We start from the raw sequence: 22,083 nt of genomic DNA, 5'->3' as shown, positions 1-22,083 counted from the left end.
ACCCCATATACCCGGTACAGGTATAGGATGTAGGTTAGCTCAGTTGTACCCCATATACCCGGTACAGGTATAGGATGTAGGTTAACTCAGTTGTTCCCCATATACCCGGTACAGGTATAGGATGTAGGTTAACTCAGTTGTACCCCATATACCCGGTACAGGTATAGGATGTAGGTTAGCTCAGTTGTACCCCATATACCTGGTACAGGTATAGGATGTAGGTTAACTCAGTTGTTCCCCATATACCTGGTACAGGTATAGGATGTAGGTTAGCTCAGTTGTACCCCATATACCTGGTACAGGTATAGGATGTAGGTTAGCTCAGTTGTACCCCATATACCTGGTACAGGTATAGGATGTAGGTTAGCTCAGTTGTGCCCTGTATACCTGGTACAGGTATAGGATGTAGGTTAGCTCAGCTGTACCCCATATACCTGGTACAGGTATACGATGTAAGTTAACTCAGTTGTATCCCATATACCCGGTACAGGTATAGGATGTAGGTTAACTCAGTTGTACCCCATATACCCGGTACAGGTATAGGATGTAGGTTAGCTCAGTTGTACCCCATATACCTGGTACAGGTATAGGATGTAGGTTAACTCAGTTGTACCCCATATACCTGGTACAGGTATACGATGTAGGTTAACTCAGTTGTACCCCATATATCTGGTACAGGTATAGGATGTAGGTTAACTCAGTTGTACCCCATATACCTGGTACAGGTATAGGATGTAGGTTAGCTCAGCTGTACCCCATATACCTGGTACAGGTATAGGATGTAGGTTAGCTCAGCTGTACCCCATATACCTGGTACAGGTATAGGATGTAGGTTAACTCAGTTGTATCCCACACCTGGTACAGGTATAGGATGTAGGTTAGCTCAGTTGTACCCCATATACCTGGTACGGGATATAAGTTAGCTCAGTTGTACCCCATATACCTGGTACAGGTATAGGATGTAGGTTAACTCAGTTGTATCCCACACCTGGTACAGGTATACGATGTAGGTTAGCTCAGTTGTAACCCATATACCTGGTACAGGATATAGGTTAGCTCAGTTGTACCCCATATACCTGGTACAGGTATAGGATGTAGGTTAACTCAGTTGTATCCCACACCTGGTACAGGTATACGATGTAGGTTAGCTCAGTTGTACCCCATATACCCGGTACAGGTATAGGATGTAGGTTAACTCAGTTGTATCCCATATATCTGGTACAGGTATAGGATGTAGGTTAGCTCAGTTGTACCCCATATACCCGGTACACGTATGAGATGTAGGTTAGCTCAGCTGTACCCTATATACCCAGTACAGGTATAGGATGTAGGTTAACTCAGTTGTACCCCATATACCTGGTACAGGTATAGGATGTAAGTTATAAATTAGCTCAGTTGTACCCTATACACATCGTACAGGTATAGGATGTAGGTTAGCTCAGTTGTACCCCATTTACCCGGTACAGGTATAGGATGTAGGTTAGCTCAGTTGTACCCCATATACCCGGTACAGGTATAGGATGTAGGTTAGCTCAGTTGTACCCCATATACCCGGTACAGGTATAGGATGTAGGTTAACTCAGTTGTTCCCCATATACCCGGTACAGGTATAGGATGTAGGTTAGCTCAGTTGTACCCCATATACCTGGTACAGGTATAGGATGTAGGTTAGCTCAGTTGTACCCCATATACCTGGTACAGGTATAGGATGTAGGTTAGCTCAGTTGTGCTCTGTATACCTGGTACAGGTATAGGATGTAGGTTAGCTCAGCTGTACCCCATATACCTGGTACAGGTATAGGATGTAGGTTAGCTCAGTTTGTAACCCATATACCTGGTACAGGTATAGGATGTAGGTTAGCTCAGTTTGTAACCCATATACCTGGTACAGGTATAGGATGTAGGTTAGCTCAGTTTGTAACCCATATATCTGGTACAGGTATAGGATATAGGTTAGCTCAGTTTGTAACCCATATATCTGGTACAGGTATAGGATGTAGGTTAGCTCAGTTGTTAGCATGTAGTCTTCTTAATTCTTATCACCGAAGATTTTCTTAACTTAAATTCAGACTTGTTCCCGATTTAAAGTGGCCACTTGCCCAAGATGTTACCGTCTTATTTCTCCCAATACATTTGGGTATTATTTGCTCCACAGCCCTCAATGAATCCATCGTTACATGACATTAAAGACTGTGACCTTTATAATGTCTCCATGTTAACAACCAAAATATATCATCTTTTCTGATGAAAAGAAGACATTGTAATGGGAGAGAAAAAGTACAACCAGATGGGACTTGAACCCGTGACTCCCTTACTCTAGACAGATGCTCTGATGATTTGAGCTACTAGGCCACCAGCGTTCAGCCCGAACTTCTGTTTCACCCAATAACTTGTGTATGAGTAACAGGTGATTCTAAGTGAAATTTGAGATGGCCACCATCTTGAAAGTCTGTTACCTGCCCTGAGGCCAACTCGATTTTCACTTTTTCGCCTTCTAGAATATAACTTCCAGTCACTCGATTTGAAGCTTTTCTGCTTCTGGAAGATCTTGGACCTCTTCCGTCTTGAAGCTGGAAGATTTATCTTCCAAGATGGCGGCGACCATGTTTAAGTGTGCTACATGCGGAGTGACGAGCTTCACTAGAGAAGAATTTATGGCACATACACGCACAGGATTGTGTTACAGTGTTTCTGAGAAAACTTGAAAACTTGTTTGTTTTGGGTTATGTTCTTCTGGTTTACTCGAGTTGGCCTCCGATTGGTTAAATATGTAAAATACAAAAACACAACATAAGGATGCTTTCTTTTCATTTAATTTATTTCTTGTAGACAGCTACATATACCTTCAACAACAATCAACTGTTGAACAGTTAAATATCTTGTCCAATAATGTTCATTTCAACAACAAAACAAGTACATGTGTAGACATTCTCAAACAATAGATATTTTAACATCCTATCTCACATACAACATCAGTCAGTTTGTGGGACTTCAGCACTCTCAATGTTACTTCTAGCACGAATACATTTCATTACATGTATTTTTCTACAAAATATACGTTCAACCTCTGCCCTTGTACCCCAATCTTTTCATTCAAAGCAAAACAGATCTAAATTCTGTGCACTCTGGTATTTATTTTTCATCAAATATATTGCCACCCAGTTTCCTTGAAAATACATGTATGTACATACATATTTTGAAATCTTTCCTCCTGAATTTTTTTTCAATTATAGCAATTAAAATACCAGGTACATGTATGTGTACATTAAGAATTAAACTTCAAATTGGTAAATTTAATCAACTTCAAAAGTTTGTAATAAATAGATTTTTAAAATTCACACAATTTATATTTAAAATAGTAAAATACAGACACTGAAGGTTCAGCAGCTTTCATTGATCTAAAGCAGATTTAGAAATGAGAGAGTAGATGATTTTGATGAATATTATGACACTAGTCATACAAAAAAAATGGCAAATTTATATATTTCAGACAATAATTTGGATGTCACAAACTACCAGTAAAATGACTAGTTATGATAATGTTATTGTTAAACGGCATCAGAGTGAGATACTGACAGATATAGCTATTTACCGATTCTTCATGCCCTGCTCTATTATCTTCAGAAAACATCTCATGACTTTAAAGGCTATGAGGTTTAAAATGCCACCAAGTACAACAAATTCAGTAATCGGTCAAGTATGGCTAGAACATTTCAAAAGTCCATTACGGGCCAACTAATCTGTTTCTACAAATGGAATTGATGCAGTTTGCCTTTTTTCTACACTTTAATTTATCCGAAAATAAGCCCTTGTCTGTAAATAAGCCCATCCACACCTATAATAGTTCAGTAAAGATGCTAGCAAATGCAATAGGCCTCCTCACTATTTGAGTCAAAGTTTAGGTGCGGGCCCCTGGGCTTATTACAGGATAAATATGGTACATGTGTAAAACAGATTTTCTCAGAAATTACTGTCATTAAATGTTGATGAAAATGAATAATCCCCTCACAATTATTTTAATGAATAACAAATACTATATCCAAAACAGCTAGAAATGAATTAAATAGACTTATTGCACCTTACTATCGAAAATAGAATAATTCACACCTATCCCAATACTCTCACACATGTACCTACAATACAAATACAGTTCATACACAATGCAAGACATATGTGCCCTACTAATACGAACCACCTTGCATCATTCTCTACTACATACTGGGTAACCAACTTGTATCTCACTACATGCCTACCCTCAAGTGTACATAACCTCTAAAGTTAAAAAGGTATCGAGTTGTGTCTGGCAAACTTTCTAAGATAGTAAAACACAATGAAACTTTATAAGATCTGTTTAACTAAAACATGTTCAAGACAACATACTGTATAGCTGGTTATTTTCGCAAGGATGATATTTTCATTTTTTCACGGGCCATTCATGTGGTTGCAAAAATTTGATGCTTGAAATAATAAGATTATTTCTAAATTATAATTGTTAAGAACATAATATGGCAGTTGATTTATTACAGGGTATAACAAAACTAGCATGGTTAAATACAATACTTGTGTTTATAAGCATCAATCATTATTAAATCTTGTTGGACCATCCTCGTGCTCAAGGCTCAATATAGCACGAGAAAACATACTGTAAAATATTTGGAACAAGTGTCTACTGATTTGTGAAAATTAGAAAGATATCCTCCTATGCCAGATCGTGAAACTATTATAATTTGTTAAAATTAAATTGTGAAAATAACCGACTATACTATATGGTCTCTACTCCTCCAGACTTCTTCACACAGCATTTAGTCTTTAATTCCTTGGTAGTGTATACCAACAGCTATTTGGATACTGTTTACAATACATTGTACAGTAGTGTATACCAACAGCTATTTGGATACTGTTTACAATACATTGTACAGTAGTGTATACCAACAGCCATTTGGATACTGTTTACAATACATTGTACAGTAGTGTATACCAACAGCCATTTGGATACTGTTTACAATACATTGTACAGTAGTGTATATCAACAGCCATTTGGATACTGTTTACAATACATTGTACAGTAGTGTATACCAACAGCTATTTGGATACTGTTTACAATACATTGTACAGTAGTGTATATCAACAGCTATTTGGATACTGTTTACAATACATTGTACAGTAGTGTATACCAACAGCCATTTGGATACTACAATACATTGTACAGTAGTGTATACCAACAGCCATTTGGATACTGTTTACAATACATTGTACAGTAGTGTATACCAACAGCCATTTGGATACTGTTTACAATACATTGTACAGTAGTGTATACCAACAGCCATTTGGATACTGTTTACAATACATTGTACAGTAGTGTATACCAACAGCCATTTGGATACTGTTTACAATACATTGTACAGTAGTGTATACCAACAGCCTATTTGGATACTGTTTACAATACATTGTACAGTAGTGTATACCAACAGCCATTTGGATACTGTTTACAATACATTGTACAGTAGTGTATACCAACAGCTATTTGGATACTGTTTACAATACATTGTACAGTAGTGTATACCTACAGCTATTTGGATACTGTTTACAATACATTGTACAGTAGTGTATACCAACAGCCATTTGGATACTGTTTACAATACATTGTACAGTAGTGTATACCAACAGCTATTTGGATACTACAAGACATTGTACAGTAGTGTATACCAACAGCTACAGTGGAACCTCTATAAACCGAACATGCATGGGACATGACTATTTGTTCGGTTTATAGAGGGTTCGGTTTGGAGAAGTTGATCGAAAATTGACCGGTCAAATTCCAGATATAATTGGTTGGACGATGTTTTATTAGAATGCACCCGATTACAAAACGGCACGTACATACTTAGACAATTTGGATTGTCTGAATAATATGCATATTATGAAAGTTAATCAATGTATATATTGCAGAATATATAAGAAAGGCAAATGACTATAACAATAGTTTTAAACAGTATTTTCACATGTACAACTACACTTTACGATCGGCCTACATTTTGTTACATCCGGTGAAGCTTCCGTCATGTGGATGGAGCCAATAGTCCGATATGGAATATTTTACACATCAAATAATATTAAAGGGTGTGAAGATGTTTTGTTTCAATATCAATATCAATTGATCAGATGATACTGGTCGTATTTCCGACATCGCTGTTGTCTAAGAAAACATCACGGGCTTCTTTACGAAAACAACCCCTTTTTGGCCTCATGCAAATTAAATGCGAAACTCAGGCTTCCAGCTCTATTGCATTGAGAAGATAAACGAACCGACGCGCTTCAATGAAGTGTGGCATCGTTTCATAATTGTCGTGTTGATTATACACTAGGCCTTCCGTCATAATGCCCCTTTGGGGTATATATTGGATACCTGTACAAATCACCTACGTAGGTCCCGAGACAATAAGGCTTCACACAATACCCGTCACAGTTGTTGTTTCACGGTTGACTGGCCTGACCTCGTGTCATAATCGCTCAGGTAAGGCCGGTTTTCAGAAGTAATTTTTGGTATATTTTAACAGGAACCGGACACAAAATCAGTCCGGTGTTCGGAATTCAGAAGGATCGGTATTTGGAAGTTTTTTAATACTATAATAAAGAAGGACCAATTCCGTGCAATAACAATTCGTTCGGTATTCAGAGGTGTTCGGTTTTTAGAAGGTTCGGTTTTCGGAAGTTGCACTGTATTTGGATACTGTTTACAATACATTGTACAGTAGTGTATACCAACAGCTATTTGGATACTGTTTACAATACATTGTACAGTAGTGTATACCAACAGCTATTTGGATACTGTTTACAATACATTGTACAGTATTCTGTTCATTAGCAAATAAATTACCACTGTATAACAATCTTGTAAACCATGTTTTCCGATTCTCAATTGCATATCAACAGAAAGTCTTGATAACTGTCAACTGTTTGTACCTCCTATATTTTTTTTCAGTGAAGTAATCACCACCTACTACACGGAGACCTCACCCCAAAATGACCCTCGCTGTTCATGGGGCGATAAACCCAGCAAACAAAAATCAACCATATCACCAAAGTCAAACCATTTACAACCATTGAAACACTACAACTAAAACCATATGTTTCTGACTTAAAATTCTTTCTCTCTTACTCTCTTAAACAAAACTTTGATACAGAATCACCTTATGACAGCTGAACGTATGATTCAAAATGCTGTCTCCTTAATGAAATGCCACTACATCCAAAATTAAGTAAAAATTTTGCAATAGACACGAAGTGCCTACCATCTAACAAACTGGTGCAGGCAACAAAACGATCACCGTTTATTGAAATCTTTCTGGTATTGCCAAAAAACGAACAAATAAAGCCACATTTTACTTAGCTGGAATTTTCTCTGGCCCCAGCACCAGCCGTTAGGTAATTGGACGAATAAATGTCGCACATGCATCCACCGTCAAGATGTCTGATGTCAGGTGCTGGGGCCAGCGGAAACCCCCGCTACACTTCTCTCGGACTTTGTATCACATCTATCATTGTATCCAGGAATTGTACTTGTATATCACAGTTGGAAAATATAACGAACATCAACTTAACCATTTAAACAATGATCCTCACAATGTCCCATAGCATTCAATTAAAAATTTTGTTAAGTAAGTCGAACTGACAACTTCAGTCTTAACTGAGCACAACTCTGGTCAAACACTGACCAACCTGTCTACAGTTGAAGAGTACATCTATACAAAGATGTATTTTTACAAGAAGTCAAATTCTAGCAGCTGGTGAATAAAGTGGACATAACAATCTCTAACCAATACAAAGTATAAATATCAACTTGTTTTGCCCATTTAACTAATTCTTATGTTTTAAATTAATTAGTAGTTATTTTTGCATGTATCAATTTCTTCAAAAGAGTAAAAACAGTTTCTGTATAAATAGCATAAAGTTCAGAAGCCATCGTTGATGAAAATTTAGCAGTACTTTTAATGAATTTCAAAAAATAAGAGATGATAAAATCTCAAAAAATTCTCCAAACAAGAGTACTGCAGGGCAGAACAATATATGCCTGTCAAAGGCCATGTAGAGTAAGATATTAATATCTTGCACTGAAATAAAATTTGCATCACTTTACAATTAGTTTCCAACTAAATTTGATACCCTGATGATAAAGCCTACCAAGTTTGAAAAATGTAGATCTAAATCTCTGGACAAAAAAAAATACTGCAATTCAGTGGAATAACTATTACAAAAATAGCCTAATCAAAGGCAAAAATAGCCTAATAAAAATGCCTTAACTGGAAACAACCTTACATCATAATCATAATTCCTAAAAGTTTTGCAGAGATTAGTCTAAAAATGCAGATCTCTGGGCAAACAACAGTTGATACTGATATCGGATGGACAGCAAATGCCATACCATAATACTCCCATCGAATTACATGCTTATGAAAATGATTAATATCAAAATAGATTTACTTCTACTTGCAAGTTGTGAAGTTTCTTTTTCAGTTATTTCAGGTTCATGTTCTAGCATGTAACATACCAATACTTCAAGAACTTTCTATGTTTAATCCCCTCAATTACACTAGATTTCGACAACAAAAGTTGGCTACGAAACCAAGTTTTTCCGCAACATTATAATGATTATAAATCAAACCTTGATTCAGTACTTTGTCATATTTAGCTGTACTTTATATCCTTTGGCCTTATCAAACTGATGCCAGATTAAATGACTAATGATATTGATACTATCGGAATATTTGTTCAAAAAGTCATTTGAACTTCGATGATGTTTCAGGAATGGATGAATAGATATCTTGACAACAAACGGAAATGATTACAGATATTATATATTTTTAAAGATACTTTAGAATCACCACCTATAGATTTTTGCATTAAAATATAACACCCAACAAGTATTTCAATTTCAACTATAATGCAAATATTCACAACAAGTTTTCTGATTTTTTTGAAAACATAATATACTGGCACACACAAATTTAAGTTGGTTATAAATCTTGGAATCACATTTTATCAGAATGATAAAAATACTGGCACTTCAATCTTACAATGCATGATTTGATAACTAATTCATGATGGTAAGTCTGATTACTGTCCTGTATGGTCACTGGTCTACACAACAGAGGATCTTACATAGTATTAATGCAACAATGAGTTCATTTAACTATAAGATTCTATTTCTCAAATAGCTCCAAATATTCATGAGACAACATTAAGCAAATTAATTTCATATAAAGGCCAGTGAATTTCCACTCGGACGGTACACTTTTCCACTTCCGAGAAAATTATGCGATGTCGTTTATTCATGGTGTCACAAAAGTGTTATTACATGAATTGTGTCAATCATATCTATGATAGGGGCATATAACATGTCTAAGAAAATTTCATCAATCGCCCTTTACTATAATGCAGAATTTTCACCAACTTATAATATTTTTCTTTACATTTTTTTTTATGAAATCACATAAAATAAAAAAACATTGTAAGTCTTTGGGTATGAATCTTTGACTTTTCAATAAAGATCAAATTTATCAATTACTGACTCTAGTAGTTTGCATAACAGAATAATTTTAACTGGTGTATCACATGATCTGGTGACAATATACATAGCATACAATTAAAAACGTGTGATTTTGTATGATTTCACCACAGACCTCGATTCACAACATTGAAAGTTTAAACAGATACATGATTATGTTAATGATACCGGCTAGTTAATCTAAATGTCCAAATTAAACAGCAAACTGACAGTAAGCAAAATGGAAGACTTTTGGTGTTAACGAAACACGGTAAGTGTTTTTGTTATACCGTACTCATCCTCAAATAAGCCCCCTCCCCTGGTGTAAAGATTTGTCGAAGGTTTATTTGGGAACTACATTTAACTTACTATCTTAATATTGATGATTTTGACAAAATGAAGAAGGGGGCTTATTTGTAGATAGGGGTTTACCGTTATAATCAAAGAGTAGATTTAATGGTACTCAACACACATAATTGCACTTCAAACAGCTAATGTGTGAACTCGTTCGATTGTCATCATTATCTAAAACTAATTAATCTACACACTTGAATTTGTTTTCTACATTGGAAAATCATTAAAATTATCATAGCTATGAAAAATAAAATATTCCTATCAATAAAAAGACACGAAGGAAATTATGGGATTTTGTACATATGGACAAAATTTGTCTGTACACAAAAATACCTGGCAAAAATAGCAGATTTGGTTGCATGAAATTTGACAATTTCTATATTACTTTTTCGGCAATTATCTCCTTATTTTTTTTAAAGAATGCTTGAAAACGTTGTGCAACAATTTCTTAGATCTGGAATAAAGAGATATATAACCATTGAAGATAAATTAGAATTTGGTTTTGCTTTGGGGGAAACACTAAAATACTTTAAAGATCATGATCACAGACCAGGTGGTTGCTATTGCAACACCTCCGTAAAATATCACAAAGTCCACCTCACATTCAGCGAGTGAGATGTGGTGGTCAGCACTATATACAGTTGATAACTTAAGATTAAATATTTTACAATTACAATTTTTACATTTCTTATTTCATCATGAGATAAAGGCCACTTTTTGTAATATATCACAATGGCCTCTTTATTTACGAATGTCTTTGGACAAAAAATATTATATCACATAAGTTTGGTCACGATTAATGTTTAAAACATTTTTGTGACATATTTTGACTTGATGAATGGCACCATGACAGGTGCCTTGACTATACAGACTACAAACTTTCCATATGTTTAAAACATGACTGTGAAAACCTGCAGCACCAAATATAATACTCCATGAACAGCCTTTTAACAAATGGTGATCAGCACGGCGATCTGCAGTCATCATTCCAATGGAGATTCACTATCTTCTGTCCGTTCATGTGAAGCCGTTTCTTGGATGTCGACCTATTTGATCAAGGAACAAACAAGATTTACTCACAGAGGTAAAAGGATAAGGATAAGGATGGATATGTTTGGTGTAATTTGCTAGGAGACACTTGACAATGGTGAAAATATAAATATCATAGAAAATATAAATATCATACATGTATTGAACAAGTAATGCTGCACAATTGGTGATGAATTCAGTTAGGAATAATTCTTGTTTTTTATCATTTACTGATGTGTAAACTACTTTTCACAGATATTATTTTAAATTAGTGCTTCATGTTGAAATATCTGTAAAAACTAGAAAATGCCCCTGCAGCCACATGACATCCCGAAAAACGGGTTGGTGAGGATCGCATCAGCAGTTCCTGAGATTAGCTAGTTAAATTGCAATGGGACAGGATGAGATGGGACATGGCAGGGGCATAAAAACACACATGAATTTTACCACTGTTATTTCTAATCTAAGGTCCCACTAAACTAAGTGATATTTGCGTATGTGGCACTATGCAAGTCTGGCATTTCAAAGGGTGAAAACAAGTGTTGGAAAATCCGTTCTGAAAAAACTAAGTGGTGTGCTAACTTGAAATACAAGGAGTGGCAATACATTAAGATGTCATACTGTATTTCACATATATATTAATTAAATACAAGAGATCCCTGAGGGATCTTTGCACCCACCAATGAATGATCTCAGTTCTATGAAAGCCTGATCTGTTCTCTACTATTCCCCACTTTCTCTTAAACATTTGGTAACATGGTGAACTTACATGTGAAGTCTAAGAAATATCTAAGAACAATTTACAAAATCCAAGATGGCTGCCTGTCGGCCATTTTGTTTTTCCAATCAGACTCAAAATTCAGTATGGGCACAACTAGGGACCAAAGGGAAACTGCATTTATGTGAAGTTTAAGAAATATCCTTTCAGTACTTCTCTAGAAATAATGATAACAAGGATTATTTATGGACAGACAATGGACAGATGTCAGGTGAGGTGTTAATATGGGTTAGTTTTTAAGTCGACCAATAAAATAGCTGATATATTATAATTAACATGTTGTGCTAGTTTATAGTGTGAAACGTTTTGGAAAGGTGATGTAGATCACAGAATAAAGCAATACAGTAAGCAGAAAGACATAGGGCCAAGTGAGTTAAAATATGAAAATTTCACTAGTTTGAACACAGCACAGCACCCTTTTGATAAGAAAACCTACTGTGTCTGCATGCAATGTATTATCAGACCTTTACGAAGGCATGGTCGACAAGAAAGCTGGCTGTTGCCCTGTCAGCTGGGTCCTGTACAAAGCAGAAAGATAGGAACTCCTTGCCCTCCTCACTCAACTTCTCTGGGATCGCCGGTGTACCTCCCATGCCTACTTTAAACATGATCTGGAAGTTGTTGTCAAACTCATGCCAGGGTCTCTGAAATACAAATAATTTATCAAATATATACGTCGTAATAAACAAGAACTAAAACCTAAAAAAATGATTTTGACATCATAATGGCCATGAAAGCACTAAAATTTACATTCTTAGCAATGTTACAGGTACATCTGCCTTCAAGTTTATATAAGGCAGCTGTCATTCAAGTTTTTACCAGAATAAAACAGAAAATTAGAAGGGGAAACGTTTGGTATCAAATGGCCATAAATTCTTTAATCAAAACACTGTCAGTGACCAGCCCATTTCAACATTATAATTTTGTCAATATAACTTGTAGAAATGCCTTTACTCTACTGGTAGTTACCTTTCCTGTGAAGATTTCAATGTTATAACTTTGTCAATATAACTTGTAGAAATGCCTTTACTCTACTGGTAGTTACCTTTCTTATAAAGATTTCAGTGTTATAACTTTGTCAATATAATTTGTAGAAATGCCTTTACTCTACTGGTAGTTACCTTTCCTGTGAAGATTTCAATGTTATAACTTTGTCAATATAACTTGTAGAAATGCCTTTACTCTACTGGTAGTTACCTTTCCTGTGAAGATTTCAATGTTATAACTTTGTCAATATAACTTGTAGAAATGCCTTTACTCTACTGGTAGTTACCTTTCCTGTAAAGATTTCAATGTTATAACTTTGTCAATATAACTTGTAGAAATGCCTTTACTCTACTGGTAGTTACCTTTCCTGTAAAGATTTCAATGACCACACAGCCAAGACTCCAGATATCTGCTGCTCTACCATGACCGACCTTGGTGATCACCTCAGGTGACATGTACGCTGTAAAATAAATTCTTCTATTTTCATCTTCCATTTCAAAATTTAAATATACCCTCAACATTTCACCAAACTTAATGCAGAAGTTCAATTAATTCCACCTCCCCACTCCCGAAAGCTGTAGGTGCCAGGATGTGGAGCTTAAGATCGTTTTCATAATAAGGGCTATTCCATTAAAATATCTACCTAACCTCAGGACTCCACAATAAATCACTTCTATATATGGTTGGATTGCCTTCCTATTACTTCTATGTAATTAATTAAATACATTCTATAGGTGGTACCCCTTAACCAGACATGGAGTCCTGGGGTGGGGTAGATCTTTTACTGGAAAAGCCATGATAAGTTTTCTCTAAGGATAACTTTTTTAGCATGATTTCTCCTTTTACTGTTGTGCACTGAAAATATTTATCATTGATGAGTCCAACAGAAAACAGTTTACCTGTAGTCCCCACCAAGTTGTTGAACTCTCCAGGCATGGTTGTATGGCTTTTTAACTTTGCTGAACAACCAAAATCTCCAAGTTTTAGACAACCACTCGATGTAAGGAAAATATTGGCACCTGCAAGACAGTATCATAATATACAAAATGAAACCAGAATTGTAAGTCATTGGATATAAAATTAATACTTACAATTAATGAATTATAAATGTATTCTTACCAGAATACTAGTAAGATTTGAATTGACTGTACATTTACTCCACATAAATCATGCAGTCACATGTTCTGTACCCAACACAAAGCATGTAGTTTTTTTTTTATCAATTTCATATCACGTTATAAATATCTTAAATCAAGTTGAAGTAGGACAGTATATTGTTGAGTACAGGTTACTGATAAAATCCCAAATTTTATCTAAAAGTTTAATCTTTCCCCTCTAATGTCAAAATCTAGCTTCAGTTATTTGGTTTTCACCTTTGATATCCCTGTGTACAATGTTATTGTCATGGAGATGATTGACAGCCAACAGAATCTCTTTGGTGTAGATACGGATCAGTGATTCAGGAAGACCCATCCTGGCAGCTTCTTCTAGTGTTCCACGGTCACAGTACTCCATAAATACCAACATTTCATCCTAAAACACACCAGGCAAAATTGTATGCCACTCAAAACCAAAATGGTTGTATGATACAATTTGCTTAGAGAAATTATACTTACAAAAAAGTAAAAACCTTCTTAAGAATTAAAACCCAATCATATTATGGTATTTTTTTATTGATCAAAAGACATTTATCAATTTACTAAAGTTAACATAATTCTATTTTTTACTTTCAACCTTCAAAAAACATTCAGCATTTAGAAAGTCCTACAAAGATAGCTACACTAACTCAGACTTATATTGCTTGTCATAAATAAAGTTAACAGCAGAAATAAAGATTTAATTTACTGAGGATATTCCTACAGCATAACTTCAAGGCCTTTATATCTCTTAATTTATGAAATTTCAATTGTTTTTTCTAGCATTTACTTACCCTGTGCACTTCAACACCATAATATTTTACAAGATTTGGGTGAAGTATTCCTTCAAACAGTGTAATCTCATCCGCTATCTCTTTTAATGCTTGATGGTCATTGATTTGAAACTTCATCTGTAAAATAACACATTCTTATAAATAAATTAATTAGTCCAGTGAGTATATAAAAATTGTGATATAACTTAAAGGTGATGAGAACAAGACATATTAACTGATCAAAGTAAAGCCAATTTGATCACAGGGGTTTAATAAAAATGATTTTTATATATATTTTGACTATCTAAATCATTGTTATTTTTATTATTTTCAACATTAATTAATTAACAATTCATGATCCTGGTTTGAGGTGAGGCATATAATTTCCCTTAATTGGCAATTTCTTAAGAAATATGATACTTGAGGGTAAATAAACCTTCATATTACCCTCCAACCAGGTCCATAAATGCACAATATGTTATATATAGGGAGCAAATACACAACATCAACCCCAATTCATGTTCCAATGATCTCACCTCTTTCATAGCCATCAATTCACCGGTATCCATGTTGACAGCTGAGAATACTTTGCCAAATTGACCTTCACCAATTTTTGTACCCCTCTGCCACCTGAAGTTGACACGTCGTGCACTGATACGCTGTTCGGGTTCGTTTCTCCGACTGGTCTTCCGCCCTACCACTCGTCTTTCTTGTAACCTTTCATCTCGGGTGCCTTCCAGATTATCAATAGCAGCCATCAGCCTATCCCGGCGAGATATAGTATTCATTGTGCTCCCCAGGTCACCAGAACTTGCTGAAATAGCAAACAAAGAATTTCAATACCTTTGTTTCTCAACAGACAAAAAATGTTCCATTGTGTTGAATTACTTTATAAGCCAAAGGCATTGCAGCAATTACAGTATTGAAAAGTTTTTATCGATATCGGATGTATAATGTATAAAACATGAAATAAATACTGTAAAAAGTTTTCCCTCCTGGAAAAATTCCATCCTCTGTATCTCTGTATCAAAGTAAATTCAATAATTAAATTTTTAACACTTGAACACATCCTGTGTTGAACTTTTATTTCATTTAAGGGAAGAACTGACTATTTCCACTCCTTAAGGATCTTGCAAACTTGATGATTTATATACTAGCATGCCATTCTATCAAATATACACTAGACAACTACGCATACCATTTGTATACATATGTACATCAATCATATAAATGATAATATAAGCATTTATTAACCAATGCATTGAGTAGGTCACTGGTCTGGAAATAAATTCTATAGAAAACCCGCACCACATAAAGTTTATTCCTTTAAATATTAACTTCAAATCCTCCATCAAGAAGCAGTTTTTATTTCAATAAATATCAGGTGAATATACTTTTTAAAAAAATGTATAATAAGCAAACTGTTCATGCTTTCCAAAAATAATTCAATGTTAGCAAAAAAGTAAAAAAGAAAAGAAAAAAATGAAAGATAAAAAAAAATGGTACAGTAAGTCTGCAGCCTGATTCTATACATGCATATTTCCTGATACTTTGATGTATAGATGTGTGGTAAGGCTACCTCTACTGCGTCTCCTCAGGAACATATCGGCAGGTGGACCGTCCTCACTGTCGTGTAAATCGACCTCTGGTGAGTTATCTGTCGAGAGACGCTTATACCCTGATCCTGACAAGAAAGTTTACAGATATACACAAGAAGCCACACATAGTCTGTGCTGAGCTACAATGCAGCGTCATTTGTGATACAAATTTTTTAAAAATATTTTGACATAACAGCAAAAAAAACATATTTTACAACACATCAGGAAAGGAAATAAACACGAACTCTGATGACATCAATGACCTTCTCAATTTTTCTCCTTGAACTGCATAATATTAATTACAGTATTTTCATTAACAGTATTTGTATCACAAAAGACGAGTTCACAGCTGCATAGCCGGGGAGAAATATGAGTTAATACATCATATAAGGTTCAGTACACAAGAAACATTCAAGATATCAAACAGCCTGTATGTTGCATTAAGATTCAAACTGAAGCAAAAAGAAGGCAGATGATGAAAATTTTGATTAAAATGAGAAGGCACGGATAAAGAATTGTAGCGGACTTTCATCTCAGAATACATAAATCACTCTTTTATTTTCAAATATCTTTGTCACAGTATATTCATTTATACTATATATTAATTATTATATTACACACAATTAAAATTCAATTAATTTTAATTATGTAAACTATTTTACTGCATACAGGTTATGGTGGGGATGTATCACTGTTTCCAATGTTCTGTTTACAAAAAGGTTAGAAACAATCAAATCAGTGTGTGCTGTGTAAATATTCTATCTACCGTTAAATCACTGTGAAAATATAGTATAATATTGTAACGGTGAAATATTATATCAGTGAGGTATTCATGTATAGCTGAATACCTATTCATTAATAAAGAAATCATAAGTTATCATAACCACAAAATGTAGCATCATGTCCCTTTTTTAAAGATGATGAGGCCCCACATTTTACACTTATCTGACCTTTGAAGAATCATGAATTTAAATGTAACGATGACCTTATAACAGTACACAGCATATCCCCACAAAGACAGTTTATTGGTTAAACTTCTTCAAGATTTTTTCTCATTGCCATGGAAATGCATAAAACTATCAAATTGAATAAATTTAACTATAATACCATCATTCCCTACCCTTAGAACATTAAAATCTCAACTCTCGGGTTGAGAATCTTGAATGTCAATGCCTCAGATTAGACTATTGAAGATCTTATCCCTCCAGTTAAGACAATTTTTTGTCACATTTATAAGATGGGGAAGAATCTATATACCTTAAACGTTTTAAATATAATAGCCAAAAAATTGTTCTGCACTTAACTGACCTTTGACATTTTTGTAGTATCATATATTTATTTAAGATATTTTTGATAGTTAAAAGTTACACTCTAGATGGTGTTAGGAGTATCAGAAAAAGAACCAGAAGAAGAGACAGAATTAAAACCACCAGTATCGATAGTAGTCATTAAAAGAACCACCATTATCGATAGTAGTCATTAAAAGAACCACCAGTATTGATAGTACACTAAAAGAACCACCAGTATTGATTGTAGTCATTACATTAGGAAGAGAGATAATAGAATTAGATATATGATTTCACGTCCATGCAAGTTGTATTTCTAGCAAGATATACCATACATTATTCTAGCTTGCCAGTTTCAATGATGCACTTTCAGCGCCTAACATGTTATTTTCAAACTACACACATGCATACCATTTTGAAGTTTTAAATAATATCAAATAAATTTCCCTGAAACTCCACCAATTGTCCTATTAAATTGTTACAGTACTTAATGGAAGAAGGTATATTCATAGTACTGTATTTCTCTCGTCATCAAATACAGACAAAATACTTATGACAAATCTAGCTTCCACATTCTGCAGTATACACAGTTGTTCGATCGAAATAATAATGATAGAATGTAAGTAAACTAAAGCTCCTTCAAGGTAAGTGTAACATAGGTTTTGGTTGTGTTTTGTACTTTTTTACCCATGAACTCCAGTAATTGAAAGTAATCACCATAAATTGAAACACAATGCATGGTTTAGGACGTCCGAGTTTATAGAGCATAAAGAGACAATGAAATTTACATGTACCGTTAGTGAGCCCTTCTGACCTGATTACTGTGACCTTCTGACCTCAATGTCTAAATGAACTTATTCATGTGTGTACATGTTTTAACACAGTAAAACTTTTATTGTAGAGTAATACTGAGTGGTGAGATTACTTTTTGTATAAGCAGAAAACTTGAATAATTTTTTGTTACATGCAGTAAATAGCTCGAGTAAAGTATCTAGTTTGGCAAAAAATAAAATTTCTGGACAACATCCTTAAATTTAGCTACGAAGACTGGAAAATTACATAATAGCTCCATCAACACAACACCAACAAAACAACCCATCTTCCTGTGCATTGCTCCCAGCCAAACAATGAATTTGAAGCAATACTGCATCAAGCTGGAAAGGTTGAGGCAAAACAATGTGGTATAGCAATACTTACTGGACTCGGCTGACTGGGGAGTGTTGGGCGGCTCACTCTGGGCCGATCGATTCGATAGTGACCTTGAAACCTTGCCCTGTTGTTCTGGCCAGGATGGGAAGCGAAGGTACGGAGGCTGGCGGCTGCTGCTCATGTCACCGCTGGATGACCTTGACATGTGCATAGGACCTGAATAACAAAGGTCATTGTAGTAGATATTGGCATCAATGTAACAAGCATGCTGGGTATTGGTAAAGTAATATATGTCCCCTAATGGCCCTCTGCTAAAAATAGTAACAGTAATCTTGACCCAGAAACCCTGAAACTTAAGTTTGATCTGTAGCTTCTCGTACTGAAGTTACATACCAACTTTCACCAACATACCTTGAAGCATCGCTGAGAAAAGAGTAAAAAACTTGAGTGGACGGACTGATGCACAGACAGACTGACAAACGAATGGTAAGGAAATCTGTAGTCCCTCCAGTTTCGACATAGGGGGTAATAAACAACTTTGCATGTCTGAACTATTTAGGATATACAAACTGTGTTTTCTTATGCAGATAAGATACAAATGGTCTAAAACTCCAAATTGTTTTCACTCTGACGGAAGCAAACTGTTCGTAGAAGATTGAAATATTGTCCGATTTTGACTTACCATGAGTTGGGCTGACAGGAGTGTATTTCTCTGCTTGACCAATAACATGAGAAATACAGTTGTGGATGTCATGTTTCAATTTCTGTAAACAAAAGAAGAAATTCTGTTATTAATTTGTTGACTATTGAAATTTTATGGTACAATTGGACACAAATAAGTTTGAAATGAGAGAAAAATCTTTATTCACCAGAGCTTGGGTAATACCTGTTGACAGTTTTGAGATTTTGCTACAGAGGAATTGTCTTCTGCAACATTGTAAAAGGCATATTTTACTGTAATATTACTGACATATTTTACAGAAATATTACTGACAGTGTCAGGAATGTTACCTCAAACTCGTCCACAGAGAGATATGCCAGGACTCGGGGCTCACAAGCCGTGATGAGGAAATCAAAGCCTTGACTTGCCCACCTAGAGAAACAGAATTATATTGTTGCAAAAATGAAGTCACAATTTCAATTCAATACTTGTAAAGATGGTCATAAGATGAAGTTTTGTAATATTAAATCTATTGCCAATTTATTATAATTATTCTTTTTTAACTAACTGTGAAATATTACTCTAAAATATCACTACAATTTTTTGAACAATTCCTTTTTCACACTTTATGATAATTCAATAAAATATTTTTAGACTAATAAGATCATTTTGATTCATAAAATTAATTAATTTGAGCAACTCATCAAAAAGTCTAAAATCACATACATTATCAGTGGTGGGCTATTCAAGTATTTTTTACAAGTAATTCCTTCAACAGTTAATGACATCTGACTTACTTGGGCCTCATCCCTCTGCCACGCTCACATTTTTCCATCACAAAGTTCATCCAGTCTTGCGCAAAGTTAACAAGCCGACGCCCCAAGTTTTGTCTTGGTTCACCAGTAACCAGACGAGTCACTTCTCTCAGGTACTGAAACAGATATGATGACTGAATCAATATCATTGTAAACATGGAATATTTTGGTTGACATCTGTAAACAGTTGAGCTGCCATTACAACCCAAACAGCAGCTCAACAGATACACTTCACCCAACTTCCGCTTTTATTCACCCAACTTCCGCTTTCAAGTGACATCATTTTAAATCAGAGCTCCTGCACAAAACAGGGATAAAATATTTCCAACTGAGAAGATCAAAAGGTAAATAAACTGTGTGAGTATAGCTTAACTTGCCTATTGATGAAATATCCAAAGATGCATTTGAAACACAATGTAGGCGGACGAAGTAAAAACAATGTATGGTACACGTAATCAAGCAAAAGTGCAAGTTCAAACATATGTTAAAATTCCAGCTAAAAACAATAAAAAATTTCTTAGTACACTCAGCCAAATCAATCTCTCAACAATTTTTATTTTCTGATACCAAATATTAATCAATCTCTCAACATTTTATTCTGATCCCAAATATTAACAATATTCTAGACAAAAATTTAATCAAATACTAAGGCATTTTATTCCTGACCTGAAGAAAACACTCACCTCAAAGCCGAAGTTGTATCCCTTGAGCATAGTCTCTCTGTAGAGGTTCAGAAGGTGGTTCCTTTCATTTTCCTCAAGTTTGGCAATGTCATCGAAGTTGAGTTTGGTATCCACCTCTTTAATGGCAGCCACCACTTTCTCCTGTAGCTGTTCAGCTGCCTCCTTCAGAGTGTAAAATAAGTGAGCAATCTTACAAAACTCTTAATCATTATCTACAGAAAGGGTGTTCCCGAAAGCATACTTATTACAGAAAGTAGAGGCTTTTTTATCTAATTTTTTTTTTATCTTAAATTTTTTTTTTATCTTAAATTTTACCCAAATTTTACTTAACCTTTGGGATCTTCTTTAATCAAAATTATCAAAGACTTTGTACATAGTAAAAACCAGAAAAGTTGTTATAAGATACTCTTTCTTTAAACAATGCTTTGTTTACCTTGAGTTCCCCAAGAGATTCTGCTATGGCTTGGTGACAGGACGTCTGTTCGTTGACCAGCGCCACAGATTTACCCATCAGCTGCTCAAATTCTTTCCTCTGTGTCATCAGGTGTGATGAATGGATCACAACCAACAAGAGGCCATCCACCTAAAGAACAGGATGTAGAAGCAAGCAATTATTTAATGAATTTTGAATTTTTGTCCATTCTGAAAAAAACAAAACAAATGAACAATTCATTTTTATGGGAAAAGAACTTAAAGCTGTCAAGCTTGCTAGTGCGGGCAATGTATTGACTCTTGAACGGAAGATGGCTATCAATTTTAAAAATTCTGATAAAACTAACAAATACTAGGACCCGTAATTAAGGAAACAGCATGGCACTGTTAGAAACATCCCATACATATCAAACACACATCAATAACATATTATACGTACAAAATATCAAATGATGGAACACTTAAACACAGATTTCATACATATACAATGGTGGAGATTTATGGGACTGAAAATCAATCTAAATTCTATTTAAATTAAACAGGCTTGTGTAGGACGACATAAAAATAAGTTTGCGAGATGAATTAAATGTAATGTGCTTGTCTAATGAGAAGCCCAGTCTCCCACTTCATCCAGTTTTACATATCAGTGAAAAATTTGATCGTTTCTCATGTTCTTACTTTGAACACAATTTACATAATTAAGATTTGCAAGCAAAATAAACCAGATAAAAGTTGCAACTTACACTTTCTAGCATCAAAACATACATCTGTCAGTCATCACATGGGTATTATTATAACATTTATCAGAATATTTCACTAGACTGTTTAAAAGTGAATGCATTACAAAACAAAAATTTA

The 22,083-nt window shown here is 34.8% G+C and overlaps 1 protein-coding gene across 1 annotated transcript in view; it reads right to left on the bottom strand.

Moving 5' to 3' along the window:
- Window positions 1-6,724: 6,724 nt before the first annotated feature.
- LOC117327157 (mitogen-activated protein kinase kinase kinase 4-like) overlaps window positions 6,725-22,083 on the bottom strand; it is a 28,724-nt gene continuing 13,365 nt past the window's right edge. Inside the window, exons 10-23 of the mRNA XM_033884011.1 lie at window positions 21,227-21,376; window positions 20,794-20,955; window positions 20,093-20,226; window positions 19,646-19,727; window positions 19,317-19,398; window positions 18,683-18,850; window positions 16,181-16,285; window positions 15,138-15,415; window positions 14,623-14,739; window positions 14,066-14,225; window positions 13,592-13,711; window positions 13,055-13,152; window positions 12,142-12,349; window positions 6,725-10,944 (exon numbers count right to left, since the gene is read on the bottom strand). Coding sequence (XP_033739902.1) covers window positions 12,164-12,349; window positions 13,055-13,152; window positions 13,592-13,711; window positions 14,066-14,225; window positions 14,623-14,739; window positions 15,138-15,415; window positions 16,181-16,285; window positions 18,683-18,850; window positions 19,317-19,398; window positions 19,646-19,727; window positions 20,093-20,226; window positions 20,794-20,955; window positions 21,227-21,376 — 1,842 coding nt within the window. The 3' untranslated portion in view covers window positions 6,725-10,944; window positions 12,142-12,163. The remainder of the gene's footprint in view (window positions 10,945-12,141; window positions 12,350-13,054; window positions 13,153-13,591; window positions 13,712-14,065; window positions 14,226-14,622; window positions 14,740-15,137; window positions 15,416-16,180; window positions 16,286-18,682; window positions 18,851-19,316; window positions 19,399-19,645; window positions 19,728-20,092; window positions 20,227-20,793; window positions 20,956-21,226; window positions 21,377-22,083) is intronic.

Source organism: Pecten maximus, chromosome 5 (assembly GCF_902652985.1).
Source record: "Pecten maximus chromosome 5, xPecMax1.1, whole genome shotgun sequence".
NCBI lineage: Eukaryota > Metazoa > Mollusca > Bivalvia > Pectinida > Pectinidae > Pecten > Pecten maximus.
Note: the sequence above shows the minus strand (reverse complement) of the source record. Positions and strands in the feature narration are given on the sequence as shown.